At 36.6% G+C, this 19,934-nt stretch overlaps 2 protein-coding genes and 1 long non-coding RNA gene across 9 annotated transcripts; 1 reads left to right on the plus strand and 2 right to left on the minus strand.

Annotated features, from left to right (window-relative positions):
- Positions 1 to 449: 449 nt before the first annotated feature.
- Positions 450 to 12,034, minus strand: LOC126614004 (uncharacterized). Its single transcript, XR_007620247.1, has 3 exons — positions 10,633 to 12,034; positions 5,570 to 6,308; positions 450 to 474 (listed from the first exon to the last, which is right to left on the minus strand). It is a non-coding gene; the product is annotated as an uncharacterized LOC126614004 (long non-coding RNA).
- Positions 12,035 to 12,520: 486 nt separating this feature from the next.
- Positions 12,521 to 16,595, plus strand: LOC126613988 (uncharacterized). 7 transcript variants are annotated; one of them, XM_050281614.1, is made up of 4 exons: positions 12,521 to 13,873; positions 14,403 to 14,620; positions 14,694 to 16,166; positions 16,353 to 16,595. In XM_050281614.1, the coding sequence occupies exon 3, from the start codon at positions 14,709 to 14,711 to the stop codon at positions 16,155 to 16,157; it is 1,449 nt and encodes a 482-aa protein (XP_050137571.1). In that variant the 5' UTR covers positions 12,521 to 13,873; positions 14,403 to 14,620; positions 14,694 to 14,708; the 3' UTR covers positions 16,158 to 16,166; positions 16,353 to 16,595. The 7 variants fall into 7 exon arrangements, with proteins under 7 accessions (XP_050137571.1, XP_050137570.1, XP_050137569.1 ...); XM_050281613.1 differs by having other exon boundaries at positions 14,706 to 16,166; XM_050281612.1 differs by having other exon boundaries at positions 14,709 to 16,166.
- Positions 16,596 to 17,267: 672 nt separating this feature from the next.
- Positions 17,268 to 18,495, minus strand: LOC126587427 (uncharacterized; the record flags this gene model as incomplete). Its single annotated transcript, XM_050252500.1, has 1 exon — positions 17,268 to 18,495. A coding segment is annotated over one exon (768 nt), but the record flags the coding sequence as incomplete, so codon positions are not given.
- Positions 18,496 to 19,934: the final 1,439 nt, after the last annotated feature.

Consider the following 19,934-nt stretch of genomic DNA (forward strand, 5'->3'; position numbering starts at 1 on the left):
TCAATGTTAATGTTGGTATGAAATGACAACATATATCACTTCATATACCCTAGTTGTTATTATATCATTATCATGACCATGGATCAAGGTTGATCAAAAGAATAGGACTCAGGCAGTGTGTCTATGCTTCCATCCTTCGGCTTGGGGACTCACAGCAAAACAACCCTTGTGTATTTTTTTTTTTTGGAAAATTTGTCTTTCTGTCCAGTAGGCTTAGCAAACAGGTTGTCTTTGTTATGTTCGTGTCATTTTCATCTCATGCTCGTTAACTTGACGGATTGTGTCATGTCAAATCCGTTATTTTAACGGGTTCTTAACAGGTAAACTGATAACGACCTGATTAATTAACGAGTCGTGATGGGTTATAACAGGTTATGCAAGAAATTGTCATGTCTAACATCTAGATTTGGCAAACAATATCTTATCGGTTCTTAACCGAGTGACCCGATTTGTTATCGGGTTCTTAATAGTGACCTGATAACGACCCGACTCATCAACGAGTTGAACATTAATTTGTTAACTTGTATAATAACATATGACATATTTCATGTGTTCTGGACACATTGAAAATCTCTCCTCTATAAGACATCAGTCCATTTACAAGTTTTGTGTCAAATTGAAATTTATATTTAGATTGCTTTATAGTATTTGAAATTTTGACACAAACAGTGAGCACTCTGAATTGTTAAAACTCATATTTGAGTAATGGTTCCAATGTTTTCTTCTCAAAACTCTTGGTATTCGTATATGAGAATAATATAAGAAAACTCAAACCTACTATTACCATTGGATTAAAATATAAGGAAACTGTTATTAGCACTTCAAAAATCTCATTTGACACTTCTCACAAGTGTATTTTTCTATCTAAATATAAAAAGTTTGGAGTGTCAAATGAGATTTTTGGAGTATCAATAACAATTCCCAAATATAAAAAGGCATGTTTTTTGCGCCTCGCATTTTATGCATTGCACTCCCATGTTTATTTTGGGCATTTAGATTGAACAAATTCAAAGTAAATTTAGGAACAAAAATCATAAATAAAAGTGTGTAGAATGAGAAAAATAAGTGTGCGGAACTCATTTCTCGCTCATTCATTAGTAATGCCTCATTGTTAATCTTAATTTGTTGCTGTTTGATAGTTGATATGATACAACGTTATCCTTGACACTTGCCTTGTTTCATTTTGTGGTCCATTCAATTATGGATGCAAAGGCTGCTCATAGTAGGAACTAAAATTGATTGATTGTCGTTCACAACTTGGCATTTGATATAACAACTGTCCCATATGCTATGCTATCTCCATGCATGAAACAAGGTTCTTAAGCTTTTGTGTGGCCTTGATTTGTCCTTACTGTGCAAAACAGTGGAGAAAAAAAAAAAAAACTCTGTTAACTAATTCGTTGAGAACTTGAGAGTCGAAACTTACGTACAATTGGAATGTTATTGGTGTTAACGCTAGGCTCTCGCATTATCGGGCAGCTAGTGGGACAATCTAGCTTAATTAGTAAGACAGAGAGTACAGAGTAGCCAATTTGGATTCATAAGATTCAAAGCAGCAGCCATATGGGTTAACATCCCATTCTCTAGATTTGCCCCGTCCATCTTCCACTCAGCATTATTTGCACTATTTTTTCTTGTTGTTGTGCAATAATTAGAATATGTTATAAGAACAAACGATATTATCTATATTAAAAGGGTATGGAAGTGTGCAAGCCTTAGAAAATATAACATTCTCGGATTCATTTACCAATACTATAGTTTAATTCTTATAAATGACAATTTCGCTACCTTATTATGTAGTTGATCCTTTGTGTGGCCAGGTCTTCACCACCAATATCGTTGTATCCAAAAATATTCTTGAGTTTAAGGCTTCTTCTGTAACATATAGTATGTGACTTCCCCGGTGACTTCTGCCATCATTCTTTTGTTCATTCTAATTTCTAACCATCACCCATCACTGATTGGAGATATTTTTCACTGTGTGGGGAACTCAATCGGTACACAAAGAGTATGATAACACAAGTGGTTGAATTTTTTTTTCTTCAAATACCTAATTACTTGTATTATAACACTTAATATACCAAACGTATTTTCGACACTAAAAAATTTCTTCAGTGATTTGAGTGGCAATTGGTAGCTTGTTAACTCAAGTTTAATTATAATAATAATGAATGATTGACTCTAATGCGAATTATATAAGGAAAACTAATGGAAAAAAGTTTGGAAATTTTGAGTTTTAACGATAAGGACAAAATAAAGGATAATGTGAATAGTATTATGATTGACTTTTTAGTTTAAAAATATGATTTTTTGTTAAAATAAACAGTACCAGAAGCTTTTCGTTAAAGTTCCCAATTATATAAGCGTACCAGATTCAGCTCGTAATCATGTTTCTTTGATATTAAATTCCAAAATGAAGGAGAATATCCTTCTCCTTTACCTAAAAAGACACAATTAAACAGGTGGGGCCCCTGTTTGATTACGAGTCGACTAATTACGAAAGCAACGTTGTTTGATTAGTGTTCATAATACACAAGGCGTTGGTTCATGATTAATTATAGAGAACTTTAACGAAAATCATCTAGTACTATTTAATTTAACGAAAAATCATATTTTTATACTAAATAGTCAATTCTGGTACTATTTACTTTACCCTTTATTTTGTCCTTATCATTAAAATTCAAAGTTTTCAAGCCATTTTCATTAGTTTTCCTTTAATTATAATAACTCATTAATTTTTTTTTGTAAGACATTATAATAACTCATTAATTAGTCTACGTATTAGAGACTAAAGTCATCTCCAACTGAAGGGTCCAGAGGGCCAGATGACCGAAAATAGTCCTAAAATCGTCTCCAACCAAGGGTCAGGCTAAAGAGCTTGTGGGTCCCACTAGACAAAAAGGGCCAAAAGGCCAACCAGTTGGCCCTGAGCCGGGCTGGAATTCAAAAAGCAACAGTCCGTTATTTTTTTTTTACAAAATTTGTTTAATAATAGGCCCAAAAAATATGTTTGGGTGTTCTTTTTATAGGTTTTAGAGCTGACTCAAATCCCTCTCACAACTGATGTGGGACTCTCCCACCCACTTCCTTTTTTTTTATACTCTAAATAAAACCTCTCACATTTGACTTGAAATATATAAGTTGTATTTTTTTAATTTGTTGTAGTTTTTAAATTTAAGTTGTATTTTTACAATTTTAGTTGTAATTTTAAAATTTTAGTTGTAATTTTTAAATTTAAGTTGTATTTTTAAAATTTTAGTTGTAATTTTTAAATTTAAGTTGTTTTCGTTTTTGAATTTAAATAATAAATTATGTTTGACCCTATAACCCTTGGTTGGAGATGATTTTTAATGACAGGGCTAAAACGAGTCCTATGACCATTTGACCCTCGGTTGTAGATGGTAAGAAATATGGCATTGCAATGTTCATTAAAATATTAATTTCTTGGAGGGCTAGAGAACTAAAAATGAACCTTCTGGCCAACCTTCGGTTGGAGATGACCTAATTAGGTTACTAGCCTTGTTGTGCCGTTGAAATCGTATGAGTGGAATAATTTATCTTTCTGCCACTTAGTAATACGGTCTAATGGTATTCCTTTTCACTTGTAAGTGAGAGGTCTTAGATTCGATTATCGCCAAAAGTGAATTTGAACCAAATTATTGTTAGCGTTTGTGAGGCTAAGCAAACCCCTTATCCTTTAGTATAGATAATATCGCTTGTCAAAAAATAAAAAAATTATTTTCTCTACTTCTGTTTGTACATGTATACACCATATTCTATCCTTATCCCTACCCATAGCTAGGGTTTTGCCCTTTTTGTTAGGAACTAGGATTATCTTCCCCCTTCTTTCCATCCCTTTCCATCCCCTTCCATCCCCTCCTTTCACATTCTTTATTTTGTCTTTCTCTTTCTATAAAAAAGTAATATAAGATGTTGACGTGGCTTAACCGTGACCATTCATATAGGATGGGAGGGAAGGGGAGGGAAAAAAAGAAGGGAGATAATCCTACTCCTTTGGTTGGTTTGCTCAGACAACGTTGTCATTGTCCTAAGAAGTAGCTGAGCTATAGCTTAGTTTGATATCTATTATTTTGAAGCAACTGAGATCCTTTCCATATCTCATGCTTCATAATCCACTAACTCAGTAATTCAGACCATTCAGTTTAAATCATGCAATCCTTATTAGGTCATTCTCCTAACCCACTTCACATAGGCTCTCTCTCCAACGCCCATATATCTCTCTCACATCAACAGTTCAGATTATTTAGTCGGTCAATTTGGAAATATGAGATCCGAAGAGGATCTCGATCCATTTTGGAGGACCTTGGTGTCTCGCGGTGGAAAAAGTAACATTTCTTATGTTGGTTTAAGAGCTTTTGGACACCCTTTAATTTCTTACAAACTGTTTTAGGTGTAAATTCTACCGATGTGTTTTTAACAATTGCTAGCAAACATTAGTTTCACCACATAACTGTGACTAGGCTCCAAGGAAACGTGGTAGAATAGTAAGATCCAATTGTTCCACATTGGAAACTTAATCTATCTTGAACTAGATTAATATAATACGTTAGGTGATTTAGTTAGAGGACCCAATTGTCTCTAACTAGCTATGGACCAATGTAGTTCGTCTATTGTTAGAGGACCCGATCAATTATTTATCTCCCATCAGAAGAATAACATTTATTAGATAGGTTAAGGGCTATGGACGCTTCTCTTACAGACTGTTGAAGGGGCAAGTTTTACTCGTGCAGTCGTGCTATTGGCAAAACCAAAATAGTTACGTTCTAGAATTCATACAACCGATCATATTTAGTGGAATAAGACTGATTGTTGTTGGTGTAGTTTGTATTAAGAACTGGTATCAAACCCTAGTTTCATCATGCAATTAAGCCTAGACTCCTCAGAAGCGTGGTGGAATGTCACGGCCCAATTGTTCCGCACTGGAAAGCTTAGCACATGATATTGAGCTAGGTTGACCGTTAATTAGGTACATCATCCATCGATGGGTCAATGTTAATGTTGGTATGAAATGACAACATATATCACTTCATATACCCTAGTTGTTATTATATCAATATCATGACCATGGATCAAGGTTAATCAAAAGATTAGGACTCAGGCAGTGTGTCTATGCTTCCATCCTTCGGCTTGGGGACCCAAGATTATATTATTAGGAAAGTTGCCTTTGCCATATCAGCATCACAATCCTAATACGTAGGCTAATTAGTTTTTATTCACAGCAAAACAACCCTTGTTTTTTTTTGGGAAAAATTGTCTTTCTGTCCAGTAGGCTTACCAAATGGGTTGTCTTTATCATGTTCATGTCGTTTTCGTCTCTACTCGTTAATTTAACGAATCATGTTATGTCAAACCTGTAATCTTAACGGGTTCTTAACAGGTAAACCGATAACGGCCTGATTCGTTAATGAGTCTTGATGTGTTATAACGGATTATGCAAAAAATTATCATGTCTAACATTTAGATTTGGCAAACTCAAACAATATCTTATCGGTTCTTAACCGAGTGATCCAATAACGATCTGATTTGTTATCGGGTTCTTAACGGTGACCTGATAACGACCCGACTCATCAACGTGTTAAACATTAATTTGTTATTTTCATGTTCTTTTATGTCGAATTAACAGGTCGTGCAAGAAATTGTCAGTTATATTTTGTTCATACAAGGCACATGGTTTTCAGGATTCATGAGGGAAGTTGCTTTATAATCTAAAAATAAAATCTCATAAAATTCATTTGCTTTAAAAATATATAAAATACGAGCTGTACATAAATTGTTGGAAGAATAACTCATAAACTACCAGGAACTATGTAGTAGTATAAATCAAGTTTAACAGAAAAACTAATCATTCTTTGAAACAATAGTAGAGGTAATTAAACTAATCAATTTGCAATTATATTGAGACACATTAAGATTATTTATTTGTAATTGTCAAATACATGAACAAATGGACTCAAAATATCAAAGAAATAAAAGGAAACTGATCGTCACACATCGATTTTTAAAGAGAAATAAACAGTGGCGGCAATGTGAAGGTGAACAATGGCATAGTGGTAAATCAATTTTATTAGCGGGTCAATTATTATCTTACATGGCACTTTATTTGAATTTTGAGTTTCTTTTGGACGTTTACTTATTGGTGGATTTTTATTAGGAAATAATAAATGTACGAGTCTATCCCTAAGGAATCCTTATCATATGTTATTTTGTTGTTGGACTTTATCAAGCCCTTAACAAGTGCACCGGATTCTAACGCCATCACAAAAGCAAGAGGCTTTATTTGTTTGTTGCTGAAAGAAATTAAAAAAAAAACACATAAGGGTGTATTTAATTGAGAATTTGAGAGATTTTAATAGATTTATAAATTTATGAATTTTTATAGAGTTTAATTGATTTGTAGATATTTCATATACAATTTTGATTCAATTGCCTCGAAATTTTATGGGAGATGTGAGATTTGTGAATGTTTAAAATACACTACGAAATTTATCCAATTCCCTCTCATTCCACAACTTTATCAAATTCTTTAAAATCAATTTCTAATTAAATACACCTGAAATGTTATAAACTTCTTTAAAATCCTAATTGAATACATATAATCACTTAAAATTCTGATTGAATATCTAGATTCATTAAAAGAATTAAAAGTTTTAGCTTTTAACAGCATTTTGTTTGGCTTCTTTATACAGTACACTTGGCCAGGGTACACTCCATAAAACTCTTAATTTTGTTTCCCTCCAAATCCCAATTGTATACACTCCATAAAACTCTTGAAAATCAAATAAAATTGAATCAATTCTATTCATCGAAAACAAATAAATATTAATGTATGAATCTCAAGCACCCAGAGAGAGAGGGATTTGTTGTTATACCTAAAAAAGCAAAGCAAAGAACCAAAATTTAGATATCAGGCATTGAGTTTAAACACCCACCGCTGAATCTAACTCGGAAACGAAATGAATCGTAAATCCAATTTCCCTCCCTGGCTCAGTCTTGCTGCGGAAGCGGGAGCAGAAGCGGAAGCGGTGGCAGTGGATATTGCGGTGGTGGCCGCTACGAGAAATGAAGCCCTTAGCCGACGACGAGAGGGATAAGGATCGTCGGGAAACACCAGTGGTGCCGTGTTTGGGTTTGGTCACTGACGGGATTGTGCTATTGGTTTTTCAATTTTTGCTTTGAGTTTCTGGTTTTTTTTTTCCCCTTAATGTTTTAGTGTAAACGCCATTAGTTTCCACGTGTTGAAACCTTTATCACTTGACATGGAAAAAGATCATTTCCGGATCTCTTCTACCAAGGTCACTGGATTAAGTGATCTAGACCTTCTAAATTTCATCAAACGGCCTAAAATTATCACAGCTTTTAAAAGATCAAAACAGGTGGGGCCGTTGGATGAAATTTGAAAGGCTCGGATCACTTGATCCGATGACCTTAGTGGAAGAGATATGGAGAGGATCTCTTTCCACTTGACATGTGACAGTAGCACCAAATGCCACCTCAAGTGGTGGTCAAGTATTCTAGGCAAAAGTTTTAAAATAAGCTATGCGCTAGTCGGGTGGCGAATTGAGGCCTAGCTTTTAAGCAGATAAGCGAGTCTTAGACAGATTTACGTAAACTTATTATTTATCATATAAATAATCTCTGCTTATACTTAAAAAATATATAATTGTATTGTGATACATAAATTGAAAAATAAAATGACATATAGATTATAAACTACTAGAACATATTGACAATATGGGAAACCAAAATATAATGAGTGTTCATCCAACATATAGATTATTAACTTCTTATTGGACCATAAGATTTTGTAGGACAACAGAAAAAGAAAAAGAGAAATGCTTAGACGATTCTCATGTACTTTCCATAGATTCTCTCTCTGCCACCATAATATTTTGAATTGTTGACATAGAAATTAGTATTGAATTGTACAGTGGCAAAAAGTTCATGAAGAGTTCCAAAAATATCATGTTGACACCAATGTTCTAAAAATCCCTGTCTAGGCGCTAGGCGGTTGGCCACTGTCCCGATTAATGCCTAGGGATTTGAAAATTAAGAAATAGCGCCTAGACCTGCTGAGGCGCCCGCTTAGGCCACATAGGCACTCACCTAGATTGCGACTTACTTAACAGGAAATAGATAACTTTCATTTTGCATTATATTTTTTTTCAGTATATTGTAAGAAACTTGTTGAATACTTAAATAAACACACATTATATGCTCGTTCTCCATGTTTTCATTATATTCCAATACTTCATAATATATATCATTCTATTTTGGTAGTTTATGATGTAATAACATATATTTTATGTAGAAAAACACTTATTTACACAAAATATAATATATTTACTTAAAATCCGCCTAGTCCGCCAAGGCGCCCGCCTAGACACTAGGCTCCAGCCCGTCGCCCGACTAGTGCCTTTTAGAACATTGGTTGACACAGAAATTAACGTTAAATCGTGACTGTGACAAAGAGTTCATGAAGAGTCGCAATTTGAGAGTCTTGTCAGCATTTCTCAAACGAGAAAAAGAAAAATCTATGATGTTAACTTTCGATTTTTCTTTTAGTACAACAATATATTTTACACTAAAGGGAGGAAAAGTTGGTCTAAGCTACACAATAGGCAATCTAATTTGGTATCGAATTCATTATCTACGAGATTCGAACATAAAACCTCTCACTTATAAGTAAAGAGGAATACAAAATAAATCTGAAATTAAAAATCATAAAAAGAATATGCAACATACTTTTACTTAGACTAAAACTCATTTTGAAACTATGCTCCACCCACATAAGCAAATTTATTAATTATCATTACTTCACTCATTTTTTTTTTAATTTTCAGATGCCGAAGATACTCCTAATTATATTTTTAGCTTATATTATGAATATGGTATTTTTGTTGTCGGGTCCATTTATTGGATAATTATAGAGAGGTGCGGCAAGCATAAAGAGAATTGGATGAAATCTATAATTACCCTTTAGGTATTACAACTTAAACATGATATTATCTAAAAGAGAGAATTGGGTGAAATCTATAATTACCCTTCAGGTATTACAACTTAAACATGACACTATCTAAAAGAGATGATGGAGCTTTATAAGGATTTTTAGAATTTACAGAATCACATTCCTATAATAATTAGGACTGCAACAACTTTATGGTAGCAACAACTAATAATTCTCATAACAAATAATAAATTTGATGGGGTTGGGAGCACCGAGGAAACTGATGGGGCTGGGAGAGAGCTGGATGGTTCTTCGGAGCCGTCTAGCAGTGAAGAATTTGCCTGGCTTCTTAAGAGAGCTGGATGGTTCTTCAAAGCCTTGTAGCATTGAAGAATTTGCCTGGCTTCTTGAGAGAGAGCTGGATGGTTCTTCGGAGCCATGTAGCAGTGAAGAATTTGCCCACCTTAAGAGAAAGCTGGATGGTTCTTCGGTGTTGTCTAGCAATGAAAAATTTGCCCGGCTTCTTGAGATTGATACTAAAAGGTACTTATTTTGGCTTCTTTATAAAGTATGAATTTCGATTATTAGAGGACTCATTGTCATATGATTTACCCTGCAATGCAAAGAAATTGCTGAGCCATAATAAGTTTTACTTGTTCGACGATCTAGATTACACATTGCTTAATTCCACAGATCTGAATCAAATGATAGTTGGAGAGGAATAGCCAAACATATAGTACTAGTTTGATTAGATTTTGTTTATTGTAATTCTTTGAATGTGTTATCATGAATACATGTCTATGCATGCTCTAATGTTTTTGTCCAATTACTAACATCATCTAACTTTACTTATAAGTATCATAAGCAAAGTTAGATGATGTAAGTAATTGGGCAAAAACATTAGAGCATGCATAGGCATGTAATCATGATAAGACATTCAAAGAATTACAATGAACAAAATCTAATCAAACTAGTTTTATGTCAGAAACATTGCTACCGAAACTAATGCAACTAACTTTGTAATTGATCCAAAGAACAGACTATCTGTTTGGCTACGTAACTATTCCTCTCCAACTGTCATTTGATTTAGATAAGTGGAATTAAGTAGTGTGTAATCTAGATCGACAACCAAGTAAAGCTTATAATGGCTCAACAATTTCTTTGCACTGCAGGGTAAATCATATGACAATGAGTCCTCTAACAACCGAAATTCATACTTTATAAAGAAGCCAGAATAAGTACCTTTCAATATCAATCTCAATAAGCCGGGCAAATTCTTCACTGTTAGACGGCACCAAAGAACCATCCAGCTCTCTCTCACGAAGATGGGCAAATTCTTCACTGCTAGATGACTCCGAAGAACCATCCATTTCTCTCTCAAGAAGCCGGGCAAATTTTTCACTGCTAGACAGCTCCGAAAAATGATCTAGCTCTCTCAAGAAGCCAGGCAAAAACTTCACTGCTAGACGGCTCCGAAGAACCATCCAGCTCTCTCCCAGCCCCATCAGTTGTCTCGATGCTCCCGCCCTATCGGTTGCCTCGGTGCTCCCAACCCCAGGCCTCTTTGCACTGCATGGTAACACAACATAAATAAATAAACAAATTAACCTACAGAAACTGTGAAAATTAACAGAAACTCCTGGTATATTAAGAGAAGAATTAAGCACCTCATAACTTCATCCAGCGAGGAATCCAAAGAACCAGAATCTAGGCGGCAAGACACAGTAAAAAAAGTAATTAATTCAAAACGAAAATTTAAAGAACAACACAGGTAAAAAAAAGTAATTAAATCAAGCAAACGAAACACAATAAAAAATCTCTCAAAGCACAAAATAAAAGAGAAATTGGCAATAAAATTGGAGCCATGAATATATTGATATTCAGATTGGTAGAGGACAAAAAAAAGCATGGAATATGTCACTTCCAATACTAAGATTCTAGGAAGCAACAAAACCCATCAAGTACCAGAGAAAAGGAGGATCAGACGCTCGCTACAAAGTGATGGATACATGTAATCAAGAACAGTGTGCGTGGGCATGGATAGAAATATTACAGAAAAGCAAGACCAGACCTACTCAAATACCATGTTAAGATAGAGATGAGTAAAAACAGGAAACGAACTAAGACAAAGATACCTGAAAGGGCTAAATGCATGTTAACACGTCTGGGAACATTACAGAAACCCGAACTTATTTTAAGAGTCACACACAGGTCCATATTGTAATATGAGAACAATAATTCTCAAAAACACAAAAACAATGCTTTAACTAGTGCATACATTACTCTATAAAAACTTGACAAACAAGGGAAAAGAAGCTCAAACCTGGGAAATTCAATCAGAGGGATTTTCCAAGACATACTCGAGCCATTTATACCAGACTAATTAAAGACAATTAAGTCATTTAGTTAGATGCGGGTCAGGCCAGTTGGCTATCCTAAGTATGAATCCCTGTTATAGTAGATTAAAGTAGTTTAGAATATCCCCTTGCCAAAAGTTATGTAACAAGGCCAAAATGTCCCATCTCCAATGCACCGGAAAAGTTGGACTAAAGAAAATGTTATATTTGACCCTAAAAATGAGAAGCAAGGACTCACCAATGCACCGGAGAGTTAGGCCATCTTCAACGCACTAGATGTAAATCAAAACATCTCCAATCCACCTGATACTTAACACTTGTATATAAGTTTTCAGCTAAAGTGAGACCTGATGTTATTCGACCAAGAAAATAAAGATGAGGTTTGACTCCAACCATCTCTAATACACATACCCAAATTGTTAAAAACCACATTGAGAGTTTTGACTTTAATGTTTTCCCTACTAATGCACATACCTTAATTGTTAAAACTGAAATTTGAGTTTGACACAATGTTTTCTACTCCAATGCATAGACCCAAATCATAACAATGTGCATTGAAAGGGAAAACCAAACAACTCAAACCCAAAAGTATATTGGACTCAAACATAAAAAGAACAAATGAGGAATATAAATCTTCCATTGGATATAGAGAGATGACCTGCCATTTGTTCCAAAATACATTAAATTGTTATTTTTCATACATTAAAGTAAACATAAGTATAAGCAGACACTTATTTATACGATAAATAATAAATTTACATAAGTCTGTCTATGACGCGCTTAGCCGCCTAATACTGTGTGCCCCAATTCGCGACCTGACTATTAGAGTATTTTAGACCTGACCACCACTTGTGGTGGCATTTGGTGCTGCTGTCACATGTCAAGTGATAAAGGTTTCAACACGTGGAAACTAATGGCGTTTACACTTAAAACATTAAGATCTCATTTGACAACTCGGACTGTAATGACTATTTCTATTGGATAGGATAATTAGTCACCGGATAGTACTAAATTAGTCGGGCGTTTGGTGCAATATCGGACTAATAACCGTATTATTAATACTATGTTTGGTATTATACCGGATGAATCAAACTTAAAATAAAAATATAAATTAAATTAAATTAAAAAAAAAAACTGAAATCACACCACCCCCCCCCCCCCAACAAACTCCCTCCCCCTCTCTCTCCCTTCTTCTTCGTGTGCTCCCCTAAACCAAACCCCACCACAAAGGCAGCAACAAGAAACCCAGCAAAACCCACCTTCCAAATTTGATTTAACACTCTATCGGATAAAACAATTGATGATTCAAGAAAATAGGAAGAAAAAAAAATTTACTAGTGAATTTCATCCTTGGATCTGCTCTCCAGACCTTCCTGCAGCCAAACCAGCACACGAACCCAATATGCATGATATTATGAATTCACCAAAAAGCCAAGAAGTTGGAAAAATCTCCTAACCCATTTCTTCAACTTGGTTTGAATTTGCAACATACCCAACTCAGGGCGCACAAGCAAAAAAAATAACATACAGATCAAATTTTATTTTGTTTAGATCTGAAAACTGAAAACCCTAAAATTTTAATTAAAACAAAAATTTGCAATCAATTGAAAAAAAAAAATTGGAAGAAAAATAGGAGGAGGGCAGAACAGTGAGAGAAGAAGAAGAAAAATTGCAGGAGGGCGGAACAGAGAAGTAGGAGGAGGAGAAGAACCTGGGAAAAATTGCAAGAAATATTGCAGGAGGGCGGAACAAAGAAGAGGAGGAAGAGAAGTTGCAGGAGGGCGAAACAGAGAAGGAGGAGGAGGGGGAGAACCTGGGAAAAATTGCAGGAAAAATTGAAAGAAATATTGCAGGAGAGCGGAATAGAGAAGGAGGAGGAGAAGTTGCAGGAGGGCAGAACAGAGAAGGAGGAGGAGGAGAAGTTGCAAGCGATGCGAGATGGAGAGAGCAAACGATTCGGGACGAAAGTGATGAGGACGAAGAGAGCGAAAGAGGCGTGCTTTCTACCCGACTAAATAATACCGTCGTTTTGGACGGTATAAGTAAGCGGGTATCAGCCGGATATAAGGGGTGGACCCGGATTGTTTAATCCGGTGGTTATCTAATACGAACGGACACCAAACACCGTACTCCGTGTTATTAATCCTATCCGGTGTCCTATCCGATGTACCAAACATGGCCTAAGGGAGAAAAAACCAGAAACTCAAAGGGAAAATTGAAAAACTTGGAAAAAACAAGAAGGGAAAATTGAAAAACCAACCAGCACAATCCCATCCGGGATCACCAAACCCAAACACAAAAAAAAAAAAGAGGGAAAATTGAAAAACCAAACCACAAAAAAAAGAGGGAAATTTGAAAAACCAAACAGCACAATCCCGTCTGGACCTCGGATCGACCACCACCGCAATATCCACCGCCACCGCTTCCGCGAGACTGAGCAGGGAGGGAAATTGGATTTACGGTTCATTTCATTTCCGAGTTAGATTCAGCGGTGGGTGTTTAAACTCAATGCCTGATATCTAAATTTTGGTTCTTTGCTTTGCTTTTTTAGGTATAACAACAAATCCCTCTCTCTCTCTGGGTGCTTGAGATTCATACATTACTATTTATTTGTTTTTATGAATTGAATTGAATTGAATCGAATTGATTCGATTCGATTTGATTTTCAAGAGTTTTAGTGTATTTTTTGAATTTCTTTCAGCAACAAACAAATAAAGCCTCTTGCTTTTGTGGTGGTGTTAGAATCTGGTGCTCTTGTTTTTCATGTTTGACATATGCCTATAGGAAGAATTCATGAAAAAGCAACAAACTTTGAGGCAATATTTTCCTTGACGTTTGTCTTTTATTTAGTTGGATTGGACTTGCTCTGGTTTTCGTTTTAGTTTTTTCCGTGCTGTTTCTTTCTCTTTGGTCTGATCTAATTCTTAAAAAACATCCCAGTGCCTAGGTTTAATTTCCGGTGCTATTTCTCTTGTGTAGATGAAGAAAACCAAGGTTTTTGGTTTTTATCTTTTCCGGTGCTATTTCTCTTGTGTCTTGTCTCTGCTTATTACTAACATGTTTAATTTCCGCCGTTTCAGGTTGTAATATATAGAGACGCTTGCTTTTGCCCTTTGGTGCCTTTTGGTGCCTTTTGCCTTTTTGTTTCACACTTCTGGTGTTTGTGCAGCCGGTGTTTCCTTTGCCTTGCTGATTAATATGTTTCAAATTGATGGTGCAGTTGGTGATTTCAAATCCACACTCAACATTCTAGCTGCAAGATTGTGAACTGTGCTGATCAAATTTTGCTACCTTTTAGGTACAATCCTTCACGCAGCGAAGTGCTTTATCTTTTGGTTTTTTTTTTCTTGAACTAAATGTGTTTATGTCAGTTCTTTTTATAGCAGATGGCCTGGCCGATTCCCATGGATCTTGATAGTAGTGTTGATACTCATAGAGTCGGCAATAGATTAATCCAGGCCTATGCTGGTACTCTTCACTCAGTAAGATTGAAAAGGCCATCATCAATATTGCTGAACAATAATATTGATCATCTGCCGGAGTCTTTACTGGTTGAAATCCTTTGTCGACTCCCCTGTTTTAAGTCCGTTTCTCAGTGCAAGCTCGTTTCCAAGCGTTGGTGCACTCTCCTGTCAGATTCTCGTTTTATCCGCCACTTTCTATGTGTCCAAAGGAATCGGAACCAAAAACCAATGGGTACCACCATAAGCATGAATGGGGAGGAATTCCTCAATAGAGTTTCGCCATCCTCGAGGCCCCTAGCTCATTTGTTCAAAAGGCTTGTGAGCATCCACGGTTTGAAACAAGAGCCGATTGTTGTGGGTACCTACAACGACTTAGTTTTGTGCTGCGCAAGCATGCATTTTCAGCGTGATTACTACATCTGCAACCCACACACAATCCAGTGGGTTCCTCTTCCTCCCCCACCTCAAGTCTACAAATATGTAACGGTAGGGTTCACCTGCGATCTTCCCTACTATAACTATAGGGAAGATGATAAACAAGGGGCCATCGTCCAGCTTAATGCGGAGTATAAGTACAGGGTTGTTAGGTTAATTGATCCTACTGGTGGTTATGATGATGATGATGATGCAATTTCCTGCGAAATCAAAGCTCAGATCTTCTTTTCTGAGACCGGTGAATGGAGGCAGTTCGTTTTATCATCCCCATCAGCCATTGCGGTAGGAGACCTGTGTATGGAGAGTACTGGCGTTGCTTCCAACAGAATGCTGTATTGGCTGGGCGGTAAAGGAGAGTTTCTTATTGGGTTGGATCCATTCATGATCGAAAAGAGCGATAATACAAGTTTAGCTGCTACAGCAGGTAGAACTGATTATAAATGTTTTTTCAGTGAGTGTGGCGAGTGGGATTCCGTTCCAATGAATTGCCTAGTTACGCTTGACGGATGTCCGCGAATGTGCGAGTACTACTCTCCTACTCGCACTCTCTCTATTTGGGAGGTGAATGAAGCAAAGGAAGAAGATCAGATGGCCATGATCCGCGGAGGAGCAGGCAATGTGTGTGTGAAACCTTATAAGAGCATTTATTTGGGGGATGAAGAAATGGTTGTGATTAGTCGAGGTATAGATCATATTAGGTCGGTCGTTTTCGACCCGGATAACGAGGGCTTGTTGTATCTGCTTATAAATAACACCAGAGAGTTGATCAAGATAGACGTTATCAGGTGCAATATTCGTACAGGAGAGATGTCCAAGGTGGCTACAAGTCAGACAATCAATTGTTTGCACCTCTACCCATTTGTGCTCCCATGGTGGCCGACGCCACTCCGTCAACTACCACAACGTGGCCAGCCTAGCCCAAACCTTCCAACCTGATTTGGTAAAGTACGTAATATTTTTCTCCAAACTACATGCATACACTTTTCTATGTGAGACATCATGTTTTTTCTCTGCAGTTATACATGTTCAAAGTAAGTAATGTAGAAGAGTATTGTCTACCTTACAAATACACTTGCTTTCAGTTTGACGGTCTTACTAAATTGTTATTTCTCTTATAAACAATTACTACAGGTCCACTCGGACCACTCCTCAGAGCAGGTGATCAGGTCAGTCTGAATGGATGGTCTTATTGTGATATTTGAATGATAAGTTGATAGAATATAATTTGATGCAATATATTCATTCATGTTTAATAGAGCACTAGATAGCTCTAAGAAACCACTTTATACTTCAAGGCTTTATTCATGTGTGTATTTTCTAGAAGAAAAAAAATATTAAAAATATAGACATCTGTATCTAGTTCAGTCCTAAACTTGTATACCCAAAACAAATTACTAACAAAAAGATTGCTTCTCTCTTCTTTATTCAAAGGAAGAACCGAAGAACGAAAAGACTATGATTTACGTAAGAGGGATGACTACCATGTTGAAAGATCAACACCAACCCAAAGAATAAAGGCTCAGACCATGAAAATTAATTAACACTTGGGATGGTAAAAAATTCTAGAAAAATGATGAGGTTTCTACCAACATGCAGATTTAGTGTAGTTAATTCTAGACAGCTCTAGCAATAGAAGTTAATGGAAAATTTTAGATATTTCGCATCATGTTCCCATGCTTCTCCAATGTTCCATCAATGCCTATTTAAGGAGAAAGCATCCACCCCCTTTATAGCAAGTAAGCAAGCAAGCAAATAACCAACAAGTGAGAAGCAAGTAAGAAGTGAGGATAGTGAGACATCTAGAGTTTGTCTCTAGAAGGTGAGAGTGTCATACTTTCTAAAATTGTGGCTTTGAGAGTTTGTTTATTGTATTATCTGTGAGTGTAATACAAATAATTTTTTACTCATTTTGTCTCTCTAACACTTATGTTAGAGTTGTGTACTCCAATTTTCTCAACACGTCATTAATACATTAAGCTACAAATTAAGCACAACTAGAATGTAGATACGTATCCGTGTACAAACTTCCAACACAACCTAGCTAAATGTTCCACTACAAGAATGCTTGACATACATAATGCGAAATGAACATTTCCAACTCGTAAATAAATTGAGAGGTGCCAAAATCTCTTAAAACTTTATCCGCACACACATGCTTAACCAAACACACTAAATTATACTGAATCAATTAAGATAGCAAACAGGTAATATGACAGTGAGCAAAGCTAGAAAGCTAGACATACAAGAGATCCCGCCCTTTCATTCATCAGTCTTGGATACAAACATGATACAAATAATCATCTCTTTATTTTACCAAATCAGGTTGAGAGGTTTGGCCTGGGCCGGCCACATTGTGGTAGTTGACGAACCGGTGTTGGCCACCACGGAAGCACAAACGGGTAGAGGTGCAAACAACTGATTGCCTGACCTTTAGCCACCGTTGACATCTCTCTTGTACGAATATTGCACCTGATAACGTCTTTCTTGATCCCCTCACTGGTACTATCTATAAGCAGATACAGCACGTCCTCGTTATTCGAGTCGAAACCCCTCTAATATAATCCACACCTTCCCTAATCACAGCCATTTCTTCATCCCCCAAGTAAATGCTCTTATAATGTCTCACACACAAACTGCCTGCTTCCCCGTGGATAATGCCCGTCTGATCACCTTGCGTTGCTTCATTCACCTCCCAAATAGACAGAGTGTGAGTAGGAGAGTAGTACTCGCACATCCACGGACGCCCGTCAAGCGTAACTAGGCAATCCATTAAACCGGAATCCCACTCGCCACACTCACTGAAAAAACATTTATAATGGGTTCTACCTGCTGTAGTAGATAAACTAGTATTATCACTGTCGTCGACCATGAATGGATCCAACCCAATAAGATACTCTCCTCCACCGCCAAGCCAATACAGCACTCTGTTGCAAGCAACGCCAGTACTCTCTCTACACAGGTCTCCTACTGCAAAGGTTGATGGGGATGATAAAACGAACTCCCTCCATTCACCGGTCTCAGAAAAGAAGATCTGCGCATCGATTTCGCAGGAAACTACATCATCATCGTCATCGTCATTAACGCAAGGATCAATTAATCTCACAACCCTGTACTTATACTCCGCATTAAGCTGGATGATGTCCCCTTCCTGATCATCTTTCCTATAGTTATAGTAGGGAAGGTCGCACTGAACCCCACCGATACATAATTGTAGACTTGAGGTGGGGGTGGAAGATGAACCCACTGGACTGTGTGTGGATTGCAGATGTAGTAATCACGCTGACGATGCTTGCTTGCGCAGCACAAAACTAAGTCGTTGTAAGCACCTACCACAATTGGCTCTTGTTTCAAACTGTGGATACTCACAAGCCTTTTGAACAACTGGGCTAGGGGCCTAGAGGATGGCGAAACTCTATTAAGGAATTCCTCCCCATTCATGCTTATGGTAGTACCTATTGGTTTTTTCTCACGACTCCTTTGGACGCATAGAAAACGGCGGATAAAATGATGATCTGACAGGAGAGTGCACCAATGCTTGGAAACGAGCTTGCACTGAGAAACGGACTTAAAACAAGGGAGGCGACAAAGGATTTCAACCAATAAAGACTCTGGCAGATGATCAATATTATTGTCCAGCAATATTGATGATGTCCTTTTCAATCTTACTGACTGAAGAATATTAGCATAGGCCGGTACTGCTGTAGGAGATAGCTGGATTATTCTACTGCAGACTCCATCAGTAGCTATTGTCCTATCAAGATCACTCATGGAGACCGGCAAAATTGAAATAAATTTGCTTGGTGTAGACATTTTAACCTGGAAAAGACTTATGCATGTTATTTTAACTCTACATAAAAAAGATTGCCATAAATACCTTTTGTTCAAGAAAAAACAAAAAGATACACTACTATGCAATGGAGAAGGATTGTACCTAACAAAGGAGCGAAATTTCAATCAGCTGCACAATTCACAACCTTGCAGCCTAGAATGTCGTTTGTGGATTTGAAATCACCAACTGCACACGCAATTTGAAACAGATTAATAGGCAAGGCAAAAGAAACACCAACCGCACAAACACCAGAAGTGTGAAACAAAAAAGCAAAAGCCAAAAAGAAGAGCCGAACAGGCAAAATTGACCTAAAGTTGGACTTGCTCAAGCCTCTTGAGGTATATATATTTCAAATTCTTTAATTATTAAAGGGTGCACATATTAATACAACGGAAGAAACACTTGGGTGAAAATAATAATAATAACAATAATAAAAGAAGGAACAGACACTTAAACTTTCCTAAATAGCATCGAAAGGAAAAAAGCAAGAATCCCTATATATTACAAACTGCAACGGGGGAATGAAACATTTTAGTAATAAGCAAAACAAGACAGTAGAAAAATAGCACTGGAAAAAGATAAAGGCCAAAAACTGCATCTACAAACGACTGAGAGATGGATTTTAATTTTACCCGACAGAGAGTAGCACTAGATCAGGAAATCGCTGATTTTGACACTGGCGTGTTCATAAATAGCATCAAAAGTCAAAAGCACGAGTCCTGCAACGGGGAAATGAAACATTTTAGTAATAAGGAGAGACAAGAGACTAGAGAAATAGCACCGGCAAAGATAAAAGCCAAAAACAATGGTTTTCTGCATCTACAAACGAATGAGAGATGGACATTATTTTTACCTGACAGAGAGTAGCACTAGATCAGGAAATT

Source organism: Malus sylvestris, chromosome 2, assembly GCF_916048215.2.
Source record: "Malus sylvestris chromosome 2, drMalSylv7.2, whole genome shotgun sequence".
NCBI lineage: Eukaryota > Viridiplantae > Streptophyta > Magnoliopsida > Rosales > Rosaceae > Malus > Malus sylvestris.